The sequence below is a fragment of the Aquarana catesbeiana genome, linkage group LG05 (genome assembly GCF_042186555.1).
Source record: "Aquarana catesbeiana isolate 2022-GZ linkage group LG05, ASM4218655v1, whole genome shotgun sequence".
NCBI classification, from domain to species: Eukaryota; Metazoa; Chordata; class Amphibia; order Anura; family Ranidae; genus Aquarana; species Aquarana catesbeiana.
In genome coordinates, this window is record NC_133328.1 from 245,501,787 (window position 1) to 245,514,582 (window position 12,796).

A 12,796-nucleotide genomic window follows, 5' to 3' on the forward strand; every position below is an offset into this window, starting at 1 on the left:
AAAGAAAACCTTTATGGGAGAAACTCATAAGCTTTTAAAAATGCTAGTGCCTGGAAAATCCTAATCTCTGATTTACAAACTTGTTTTGGATTGGTGACTCAAAGTATTGAAGTCTTTGGTTTTACATTTGGTTAACAAACCTCTGTACGTTATTTACTCTGGATTAAAAACAAGGATTCTTTATTGACACTTATTGCAGTACATGGTCACCATTTTTTAAATTTTGTATACTTTAAAGGAGAAGTACAGCCAAAGCTTGTTTGGCTGTACTTCTCCTGTGGATCACAGGAGTGCAGTTCGTTGTGCACGCCTGTGACCCTTTTTCTGCAGAGAACAGGCTAAAGTCCGCTCTCTACTGACGTCAGAGTCATTCTGATCAGATCACTGGACCGGCACCCGGTTCAGCTTCTCAGAGAGCCGCTGAGAGTCTGAGCCGGCCGCTCCTGCCCCCTCCACAGCCCAGCGCTTCAGTGAGCGAGGTGGGGGCAGAGCAGAGAGCTGCTGACTGACAGTCAGCAGCTCTCTGTTCACGGAGCTGTGAGAACTGAGCAATCAGCAGTGTTCGATTGCTCGGTTCTCAGTGTTAAAGCCGGGGGGGACAGATGCAGCATCGGACCAATGCTGCATCCACCTAGGTAAGTATCAATCTTAAGAAAAAAAAAAAAAATACCCATACTTCTCTTTTAAATAAATATGTAATGACAGGAAGGAAGACACTTACTGAACCTGTCACTTTTTTGAATTACATGTCCATTTAAAAATATAACTTGACATGTATAAAATGTTATATTTGCCAGTAGAACATCCAGAAAGGGGGTCACTTTGATACGGTTGACCAGTTTAAGCATTATATCTGAAATAGAACACCTGTTTAAATGCAGAGTTGGTATCCAATATGTTTAGATGTCTTAGCATAGAAGGTTAAAGCTTAACTCTGGGCAGATATAAAAGACACAAATTGATGTTGTTCTGTATTTATTAATACATATGTTTGATAACACATTTTAATGTAAAAGTAAAGCTGTATAGTATGCAGTTTAAGGCAAATGCAATTTTTTTATCTCTTAAACGCTGCAGGATTTCTAAACTGGCACTGACTTTGGGGAGAAAAGACCAGCCTTCTCACCAGTTTCACAGTGCAGCACGTTATGTCTGAGTCTTACAATGCTCTAGTGCGGTCTATGGGGTAAAAAAAAAAAAAAAAAAAATCTAGTATTTCCTTATAATTTTCTCATGACTCCATTGGCACTTAGGAGTTTACAGAATTCTGCTGGTAAGAGTATATACCTTTTGCTGCTTATTATGCACTTTATTTTTGCTGTATAGCTGTCTGTTTTCCAGCAGTAATGGATATAAAAAAAATATACTGTGCTATAAGGTAAGAATAAAGATGAGCTGCAACTAAAAAGTGTTATACGACACTGTACAAATATACAAAGATGAAAAGTCGCGCTAAATGGTAAAAAAAAATATTTTTTGCAAAATAAAATTGAAAATATCCACTGACTGAGGTGAAAATACAAAGAAAAATTGAAAAAAACCCCAGAGTTAATCAATTTAAATAATATAGAATGAATCCATATAGTGAAAACAAAAAAAGTCCAGTAAACATGTTGATCCAAGAAATGATGTTTAGGTGAAATTCCACACTCAGGTGACTAAGTGAATAAGTATATCCTCCACCACAGAAACAGCTGCCGCTTACCAGAAGGCGGTGGTCCCTTATTACAGGGGACCACACTGAACGAGTGACTGTAACCCCAGCCTGGGATCCCACTGGCAGGCACCAAACTCCTCAGCGTCAGCAAGGATGGTCAGCGGAGGTCAGTGGAAGGATCAGTGGAAGAATCGATGGATAAGGCAGTATTGTCACCAAAATAAATATAAGGCTCCACATAGCGTAAATCCTTTACATTTATTGTAATATAAAAAGACAAATGAACACTTACAGCATTAGAGATGTAAAAAGGCAGATAAACGACTAAGCTGTCCAGCTTCCAAACAGCCCGTAGCTTCCGGGACTGGACGTGCAGCGGTGACGTCAGGACGTGGCTCCTCCTCCCTACGTCGTTTCGTCACTAGCGGACGTGGTCACGCTGACCATCCTTTCTGACGCTGAGGAGTTTGGTGCCTGCCAGTGGGATCCCAGGCTGGGGTTACAGTCACTCGCTCAGTGTGGTCCCCTGTAATAAGGGACCACCGCCTTCTGGTAAGCGGCAGCTGTTTCTGTGGTGGAGTATATACCTATTCACTTAGTCACTTGAGTGTGGAATTTCACCTAAACATCACTTCTTGGATCAACATGTTTTACTGGACTTTTTTTGTTTTCACTCAATAGGGATTCATTCTAATATTATTTATATTGATTAACTATGGGGTTTTTTCAGTTTTTCTTTGTATTTTCACCTCAGTCAGTGGATATTTTCAATTTTATTTTGCAAAAAATATTTTTTCCTTTTTTTCTTTTTTTGACAACACTCGATTGTATTGATTTTTATGCACTCCAATATGTATAATTTTTTAGTTGATGCATTTAATTTTGCATTTTTTTTCTTGATTTTGTGTCACCCAGATAATTTTTTTTTTGCACTTAATTTGGGCAATATATATTAATTGATTTCTTTTCACCATTTAGCGCGACTTTTCATCTTTGTATGTTTTCCAGTAGGGTCTTTGCTGGAAGATACCCCCCCCTCCCTGTTTGTCCTGTTGACCATTGTCATGGGGACAGAAGTGAGCTTAAATCCAACATTTGATCGTTGTCACCAGAATAGGAAGTGGGCATACATCTTCAATCTATAAGTATTTCTGATCTATTAAAACTGTCTAAGGGGGGGGGGGTTACCCTTTGATGGTTTTTGTTTTTTTGTTTTTTTTGTATTTCTGTTAGGAATGTAGGGAAATTTCCCCAATCAGACAGAGCAAAAAAAAAAAACTGATAGGGGTCTTTATCCACTCCCTAGACAATTAAAAAAAATGACTTTACATACAGGTAACATATTCTATTCATTTATTCTAAAAGATTTATTTTAACCACTAGGAAAAGTGAAGAAAGAGCTAGACCATGAGGATGGACATCTTAACTTGGATGATACAGCTAAGCTTTTGCATGACTTCCATGATGTACACAATGACAGAGTTGGCTCTCGTCCATCTTCAAACATAAGTTCTTTATCCAACAACTCCGAAAGAGATCACCATCATCTTGGTGAGTCATGTGTTTTAATAAGGGGGGGTCAGTGAAGTGCAAAGAAGGGTTAAAAAGTAATTTCAGGTAACAGTTAAAGTGTCCACCCAAATGCATCAACTAACATTAAAATGTTTGTAAACCCAAAATCTGTTATCTTAATTCTACAGTACAGGACACAGGAATTCATCCTTGGACAATGAACTTTGCTCAGGCAGCACTAACAAAACAACCCCCCCCCTCCAACTGTATCCATCATATAACCGAACCAACTCCATGAGGCTCCAGTTTTTTGTTAGTGTCCTCAAATGATGGACCCCTCTTCCTGTTAGAATTAGTTTTTCTGTTTTCCCCAGATTACCTTTCCTCATTCGACTGACACTTATCAAAAACAGGATGCTTATTGCTTAACAGCTCACTAGCAGTTTCTGGATTGTTTACCTGTACCTGGCCCCACAGCAATGGGACTGGCCTGTAATGTTTGCTTCGGGGACTGAATGTTGTGTTATGCTGGCCATACACCATACGAAAAATTATCCGATATTTGGCCAGTTCGTTCGTTTTTCGGACAGTTAATGGGCACAAAATAATTTGCTGGGACGTTTTTGAGGCGAAAAAACGAAGGACAAGTGCCGGCGGGCACCCGCGATCGCTCGTGACAGCGAGAACCGGGATCTGTGTGTGTAAACATACAAATCCCGGTTCTCTCAGGGGAGAGGAGACAGGTTGTGTGTTCATACTAATGCTGGTCATACACTATACAAAAAATCGGTTGAAATTCAGTCAGACAGTTCGTTTTTCGGCCAGTTAATGGGCACAAAAGCGATAATCGTTGGGACGTTTTTGAGCTGAGCAAACAAAGGACAAGTTAGGAAATTTTCTAACGAACGATAAACTGAAAGGTTAATGTGTTTCCCGTCCGAACTGTTTGCACTAGGTATATGTAAAAAAACAAAAAATGTATTCATTTATGTCTACTGAACGATTTATCTGTCATTACATGATGGCACTATCGTGTGCTCTCATGGCCGAATTTTCATGGGTTCGGCCGATTTTTCGTATAGTCTATGGCCAGCATTAGGCACTCGCCTTGCTACCCAGGTGTTGCTCTCTAGTTAGTGATGTAGTGCTTATAAGACTTCTACTACTTTCCAACTGCTATTTTCCACTGACGAAGCAAACTGATCGTTTGCTGTGGCCTAATACTCCAGAGTGACAGCCACAGGAACTCTGTTAGAGCCTGGGTTACTGTGATTCCTTCATACCAGGCATGCTGCAACCCCTCAGTCCGCATCTCTCTTGGGAGTATCCCACAGGGGTATAGCCTCACTTCACAAACGGCAGATTACAGGCACTTGGGAGCAGGAGCATATAGGACAAATAGTGAAAATTCTGCTGCAGGCCCTGAAGAAACTAAAAGTTCCCCTCAAATTGATAGCTGTTCCCTTGTTCTGGAGCAGGATCTTACATCAACACGGCTCCAGCCCCCTGAATAACGCTCTCTTATGCCTAAAATGCAACCCTTATTGAAGTAGAATTCTCTGCCGCTATGTCTCACCAGTTCCAAAAGCTATCGTTACTTCTGGAAATTTCAGGTGCCAACAGTCATAAATGCCATTTCCCGCTCCTCCCCTGGACTATATTCATGCATTAACACCTTCTGAACTGAACTTTGTCCCGATATATATATATATATATATATATATATATATATATATATATATATATATATATATATATATATATATATATATATATATATATATATATATATATATATATATATATATATATATATAGAGAGAGAATTCAGTTTTCTCTGCAAAACTACAACTCTTGCCCTCTGCCTTACTATTCTGCGTGGACTTATGTGTAATGTCCAAGCTCCAGGATATCCTTACTTTTATGTCTTAGAGCTTGGTTGGTCTACCCTGCTTTAGAAAAATGCTTTACAGTCACAAGAGGAGGTCATCTCCTTCCCCTTCAAGAAAATTAACAAGGGCTTTCTGAATCCTACATAGAGCCTCTTGTCCGATCAGTGCCTTAAAAACATCTGTCCTAATTACTGCAGTAGTTTACTTCTGCTTGGTCTCCTATAGACCTGTAACTGTATCTCTCATATGATATTTTTTTTGTCTAGCTATTGCAATGCAAAGTGTGATGGGTTATTCTCAGATTCTAGTCACACATCAATGTAGTCTTTGCATTGCTACATAAATCACTACACTCTGTGGTGCTATTTTATTAGATCCTTATTACAGCCTAAATTTTCATACCCCATGGTACCTTTAAAGGCCTTTTACTACCAGGTTCCTGTGCCTAACTTTTAAACCATTAGACTGAAGGCTGATGATCCCACTTCTTCTTTTTGGTTGATCCTGCATCATTTACGGGCTCATCCCCCTGCCTTTTATTGTGTGGTACCTGGATCTAATCTTCTTATTCACATTCTGCCTTCATTAACAGACAACTTTGTATACGTCTGATCATGTTTTCATGAACATACTCCTTTTGGCATCCCTCGATTGCCCCTCCATGAAAATGTTTCTTTAGGTTCTGTGGTCGACTCCTTGGAGGCAGTTCGTGCTCTGTTTTCCCCGCCTTGGGTGCCCCCTTTTCTCTTCCGCTGCATAGGGACAACATATCCTGAAAAGCTTGTTTACTTGCTTTCCCGGTGCTCTTATCTCCTTTTTGTGAGATATTCCTTCTCCTCTTGTCCTATATCAAAAGAAGGGGCGAGAACAGGGTGGTGGGACTTTAAATGAAGCATATGATGACGATAAAGTACAAATGGTGAAGTAATTGGAAGGATTTTAATAATTGTCATGAGGTACAGTCAAATATAGAACATGTAAAATATACAATACATAGCATTTATAGCATAATAATGTAAAACATAAAATGTTACAAGTTCATTGTCACATTGTATAATAGGCTATAACTTCCAAAATTTCACCAAGGAAGGTAAGGGTAGAAGTTGGTAATACATAGTAATCCTTGCACGGCCTATGACTATGACCACAAGATCCAAACCAGAAAGGGTAAAGAGGGTAAACATAATATCATGGGTACTAATTGGTAATCAAAACGTGTGGCAGCTCAACGCGTTTCGTGACTAGGCGGTCACTCGTCAGGAGCAAGCACATGATGAATCTCGGGGTAAGAGGGTTGGTTCAATTTAATAGGTTGTAAACATATATAAAATAGCGGGGTAAAACCCCCTATCTAAATGCCAATAGACTCACTAGGTTCGTATGGTGGCGGTGTGGTGCCGTGAAGCAGAGCCATCCGGAATGGCACTCCCACCCGGGAGCCGCAGCGGACATCTCCCCCGGAGCGCCCCCCGAGGCGACAACCATGGCAGGCAAAGGAACAAGGCAACCTGGACGAAAGAATGGGTGAAGGGGTGGGGCAATTAGTACCGGGGAAAAAAGTGTGAGGAAGAGGGTGAAAGACCCAATTGGGGAGTGAAGGTGTGAGTAAAGTGAACAGCGAAAGGGGGCTGGATGCAGAGTGGAGTGCAGCTGGGGGTGAACCAAAAGGGGGTAGTGGGTGACAGTGAGAGGAGTGAGAGTAGAGACCAGAGATAGTGGTAAAAATGACTGTACCTGAGTACTGGGAAGGGGTGTCAGCGAGGCAGAGCCTGGACTGGCGTGCGAACAAGTGTACAGGGAGCCTTGAGTGACAGAACCTGCCCGGAAGACGCTCAAGTAGGCGCCACGGCGAGGACGCCGCCGACGTCACGCCAGCGTAACAGGATGACGGGGGGGAGGAGGCAGGGCGGGCATGGACCGCTCCACCCCCCAACCGCCGCCGCCCCCCTGAACTGCTCGCGAGCGTGGCTACCACGCGCCGGGCGCCGAAGCATCAGGCGTCCAGCACGGGATGCGTGACGTTGACGTGCGGTGACAGCGCCACCACCCCTCCAAGCATGAGGAAGGCAGAGGGTGGGAGGAGGCCCATCAGGCATGTCACAGCTCCCGGGAAAGGAGAACGCCCGGACGGCAAGCAGCACGGCCCAACCCACAACCAAGACGGACCAGCGCATGGCAATATTGACACTCGGTGGTATAAAGTACAAAACCAGAATAAAAAATGTGATAAAGCTGGAATTAGATAAAAAATATATATATGTAAGGAGTTGGGTAGTTAAATAACTATGATGTACACTATGGACTAGTAAAGATGAATCAAGGGAAATTGGTCATAGGATCAGGGTTGCAAAAAAGAGGGGAAAAAGGGTAATTACATGCTTCCATCCCTATATCTAGTATTTCAGCAAAGGCAAGGGGGTACTCTCACTCCTCTCACTGTCACCCACTACCCCCTTTTGGTTCACCCCTAGCTGCACTCCACTCTGCATCCAGCCCCCTTTCGCTGTTCACTTTACTCACACCTTCACTCCCCAATTGGGTCTTTCACCCTCTTCCTCACACTTTTTTCCCCCGGTACTAATTGCCCCACCCCTTCACCCATTCTTTCGTCCAGGTTGCCTTGTTCCTTTGCCTGCCATGGTTGTCGCCTCGGGGGGCGCTCCGGGGGAGATGTCCGCCGCGGCTCCCGGGTGGGAGTGCCATTCCGGATGGCTTTGCTTCACGGCACCACACCGCCACCATACGAACCTAGTGAGTCTATTGGCATTTAGATAGGGGGTTTTACCCCGCTATTTTATATATGTTTACAACCTATTAAATTGAACCAACCCTCTTACCCCCAGATTCATCATGTGCTTGCTCCTGACGAGTGACCGCCTAGTCACGAAACGCGTTGAGCTGCCACACGTTTTGATTACCAATTAGTACCCATGATATTATGTTTACCCTCTTTACCCTTTCTGGTTTGGATCTTGTGGTCATAGGCCGTGCAAGGATTACTATGTATTACCAACTTCTACCCTTACCTTCCTTGGTGAAATTTTGGAAGTTATAGCCTATTATACAATGTGACAATGAACTTGTAACATTTTATGTTTTACATTATTATGCTATAAATGCTATGTATTGTATATTTTACATGTTCTATATTTGACTGTACCTCATGACAATTATTAAAATCCTTCCAATTACTTCACCATTTGTACTTTATCGTCATCATATGCTTCATTTAAAGTCCCACCACCCTGTTCTCGCCCCTTCTTTTGATATACAATAGGGATGGAAATATGTGACCTTACCAGGCCACAATTTCAATTAAAGTCCCAAGGGATGGACTATCAGCCTCACCAGGCCAGATGTCCTTAAAGTCCCTACCCCCTTGCCTTTGCTGAAATCCTCTTGTCCTATGTTGAAGGCATGTCGCTCTCAATTTTATACTTCCCCTTTATGCGTGGGGTAGGGACTGTCACCTCTGGCTACATGCCATGTCTTATAGAATTCAATGCTCTTCTGTTTTCCCACAGGGTGGTACCTCCATGGGATTCCTCCCTCCTCGTCCACCCATCTAGGTAGTTATTTTGCCACCTTCTAGAGCTTCCATTCTCAGGAAATGGGTTCCTCCTTTCCCACCCAAGCCCTCCCTCGAGGAGGTTTTGAGATTCTTGGCCTTTTTTAAAAGTGAAACATCATCTTTTTTTTTTTTTTTCATGAGTTGTGGGACCACCACCTGCAACATGGCAGATGATATGGTAGATCACAAGCGCAAAGGGAAAAGAACCACAGGGACTTAATAACTCAGGCTCAGTAATTAGCTCCAACAGGGGTGGTAGTTTATCCACCTCGGGCCCTATTACTCTTTACTGCAACAGTTGCCCCAACCTGACCCCCTGCCCTCCTCTGCTGATTAAGCTGGCCCGTCTGCCACACCAGCTTCCTTTTTCCTAGCCAGTGAGGAATTTTCTGCAACAATGTTAATTTCATGGGCAGAATTTCTGCCTTATCGCTGCTATAGATAACCGGTGTCACAACCGTGCCCTTTTGAACTCCTGTCCTGAAGCTCCCTTAACCATGACCCCTATCAAGCATGGGCTCCCTTTTTTAAAATGCCTAAACCAGCTAAGAATTTCCAGGTCCACTTGCTGGTAGTACCTAATACTGTTTGGGGGCTAACCACACCAAAGAGGTTTTCTTTGCTTCAAAGTTTAACTGTAAACTATTAAAGAAGGTTTCCTACAGAAGTAGACAGTTCCTGTGGTAGATCCTGCCACTTCTTGTTTTGACAAGATACTGTGTTCAAAGACCCAGTAGACCAGAGGTAAGAAGTATTCTATAAAAACTTTTTCTTTGGCAGACACCACCATGCAACCTGTGGTTGCTTCTATGGCAGTCTGTCAGATCATTGTCATCTGGACAAAATTTAGGGCCCAAGATCCTAGTGCCTAACTGATGTCTTATTCCACAATCAGACCTTTTACTACAACCTTGTGCTAGTGCCTGAAAGTCTTGGCAGACACACTTCATCAGATCTCTAGGACGAGTCTTCTCTCCATCCACATTCAGATCCTTTTGGTTTAAATGTTTGTCAGCTGAACTACAATGCAAGAAGCGATTTGAACGATTACCCTGGTATCTCTTTGGATAAGTGCATCAAGGATACACTGGACATGCCTCTTTTGCGTAGATGCTGCACAATGATGATCTATTTCGATGGCAAATGACAGAGCACAGCAGCTGGAACCGTAGTAATTATGTGGGGTGCAATAGACAGAACAGGGCCACAAACTGTATTTGCTGAGGACCCACAGCAAAGCAAATTGCTGATGATCTGGAAAAATGCCTACTAAGGCTTTATGCCTGCTGAACCCAGAAAGTCTCCCTGATGAATTGAGACTGTGACTGATTTCAAAATTTCCATATGGAATCTGCCCAACCGAATTAAGACATTCAGAGCCTTGAGATCCACCATTTGTCCTTGGAACTATGAAAAGTTTGGACTAGAATCCCTGAAACCTTTCTAATACAGGAACTGGGGAGAAAGCCCATTGCTCTAGACTATCTGCAAGGGCTACATTGAAGTCTTCTAATCTAAGTGGTGATGGAAAGATTGGAGGACATTAGACGAGAGAGTAGGGAGTGGAACACAAATTTGAAGCCAATTTAAACTACGCCCAATATCCAGGCATTTGAAATTCTGTCCATCCAATCGTCCACAAATGATCACAGATCTCTCCCCGACTTTGGAGAGTGGGGTGCCCCTTCATGTCCAGGAGTTCTTGCCCACATGTTTAAGGAATTTGGGGGCCAGGCTTGCAAAGAAACTGGACTCTTGACTTGGGTTTTGCCTTAGAGACTGAAGCCTGTGAATAAGGAAAGGAACTCTTCTTGGTCTCAGAGTGGGGGATGGCGTGATTTTTTTTTTTTTTTTTCCACAGCCTGTTGCCTAGGCTTCTTCTGTTGGAATAGAAAATGTTAACTGATAGGAGACCCACATAGGAAATAAGAGAGATCCAATAACCCATATGTGCAGTAGAATTCATGCTGAGAGTGCAGGACTGTCAGCATGAACTCTAATCACTCTACAAATAAAGGATTAGCATGGAGTAAAGCTGGATTCCTATTCAAGGGTTTTATCTATTCCCCTAATGTAATGGCAGGTTGCAGTGCAGGATCTGCTAGCGAAAACCAGGCTTTACAACGAGTCCCTAAACTATGAGATCTTGAAATACCGGCACATCCTCTCCACAGATTGTTGCCAGAGCCTGACACAACAGGGCTGCTCCTCTCGTGTTTAGAGTCCAACGTGTTGCGCTGTAATGCATGGTAAAACTTTGACTAAACTTTGAACGAAGTGCTGGAAACAGGAGAGGTTCAAAAGGCCAGAGTTGACTAGGTCACTGTAAGTGGCAGCAAGGACTAACCAAGGTGGATCCACGTTCCTCTTGCAATTAGAAGCAATAGTGGGAATGTGCTACCTCATGCTAAATGGCAGCAAAAGAACACTGTGTGCGCATGCATGACTAACCACCTAGTGACACAGCATTGAATTCATCTACGTTTTATTCCTTACTATGTAGGGATTAATTGTGGCTACTAGCTGATTTCATAAACAAAGTAGCTCCTGATGCTCAGCCAACATGGCCTATTTATCAAAGAGTCTTCAAAGTCTGGGTTACACCAGAAGCTGTGCCTTAGCTGTGAACCTGGAAAGATTCTGTGGCTAACACAGTACACAGAGGTCTGTAAAGCACCACGAGCAGAGTCCAGTGCCCGACGTTCTCATTTCAGGAGACCTCACAATTGTCTAGTGTACCAAGATCTGGGTATGGCCCCCAGACATAAAGAGATGAACTCAAGCAAGTTGTGAATTAAGGCTTGTTTGAAGACAAACATTAGAAGAAAAAATGGCTAGTAAAGGTAAAAACTTTTCTCAGTAGCGGAAAGATGTCCATCTTGGAACAATAGCAGAAATTTGAGACATGATGGGGGGGGGGGGGTTATATATGGCCACAATTTTATTTTGGTTGTTTGCCAATGTCCAAATCTTCTGTAGGCGGCTGTATAATCCAATTGTCTCTAAATCCTGTGTCCCTCAATAATAAAAAAAATGTTTCTACCATGGTTCTGTTTAGTAATTAAAACTAGATAGACCAGCACATGCCAATGAGCTCCAATAACTTTCCTTTATTAAACCAACATGTAAATGTCTCCATGCATTCCTGCTTACACATTTTAGCCTTAATCATAGCTTTGCTTTAGAAACACTACTGTCTTTTGTGTGTCAATAGAAGAGTTGCTGATAAAGCTTATAATGGGTATAAACAAAAGAAATACATTTGTTATTTACCTTTTTAATGTTGACCTTAAAGTAATTGTAAAGGCAGAAGGTTTTGCCTTAAGATAAAAAAGCCTTTTGTGTGCAGCAGCCCCCCTAATACCTGAGCCCAATCTCTTTCCAGCGATGTTGCAGGATTGTCTTGGCTGCCCAGGACTCCCCTCCTTGTTGGCTGAGACAGCAGTACGGCGCCATTGGCACCTGCTGCTGTCAGTCAGCCAATGAGGAGAGAAAGGGGGTGGGGCCGGGCGGCAGCTCCATGTCTGAATGGACACAGGGAGCTGCTGCTCGGCTCAGGTGCCCCCATAGCAAGCTGCTTACTGTGGGGGCACTCAACAGGAGGGAGGGGCCAGGAGCACTGAAGAGGGACCCGAGAAGAGGAGGATCTGGGCTGCTCTGTGCAAATCCACTGCACAGGGCAGGTAAGTATAACATGCTGGTTATTTTTAACTTAAAAAAAACAAGACTTTACAATCATTTTAAATATATCCGTTTTTTCATTTTAAGTAAGTAAACTGTTAATTTCAGCGTGAATAACTATTTTTTATTTTTTTTTTCAAAATTAAAGGTAGTCCCTCTCGTCTGAGCGTTGGAGAGCAACAGGACATTCCAGACCCTTATGAATTCCTGCAGTCCCCAGAACCTGATAACCCTAATTAAAGCCTTTTTTATGTAGAATGTGTGTGTATTGTCTTTATTAAGCCAGGTTGACTATATAGATTTCCACCCATAGTGGTGTTATACATAATAGAATACTATATGAATTTCTTCAAAACAATATTACAGGTAGTGTGTGTGTGTGTGTGTGTGTGTGTGTGTGTGTGTGTATGTATGTATGTGTGTGTGTGTGTGTGTGTGTGTGTGTATATATATATATATATATATATATATATATGCACACGC

General features: G+C 42.6%; 1 protein-coding gene across 10 annotated transcripts in view; it reads left to right on the plus strand.

Annotated features, from left to right (window-relative positions):
• Positions 1-12,571, plus strand: part of BRD9 (bromodomain containing 9) — a 101,222-nt gene extending 88,651 nt beyond the window's left edge. For 9 of the 10 annotated variants that reach the window (XM_073630662.1, XM_073630661.1, XM_073630666.1 and 6 more), the window contains 2 exons: positions 3,041-3,208; positions 12,462-12,571. In XM_073630662.1, coding sequence (XP_073486763.1) covers positions 3,041-3,208; positions 12,462-12,553 — 260 coding nt within the window. In that variant the 3' untranslated portion in view covers positions 12,554-12,571. Of the gene's footprint in view, positions 1-1,077; positions 1,113-3,040; positions 3,209-12,461 lie in introns of those variants that run through there. The other variant, XM_073630669.1, reaches the window with a different exon arrangement.
• The last annotated feature ends 225 nt before the right edge of the window (positions 12,572-12,796 follow it).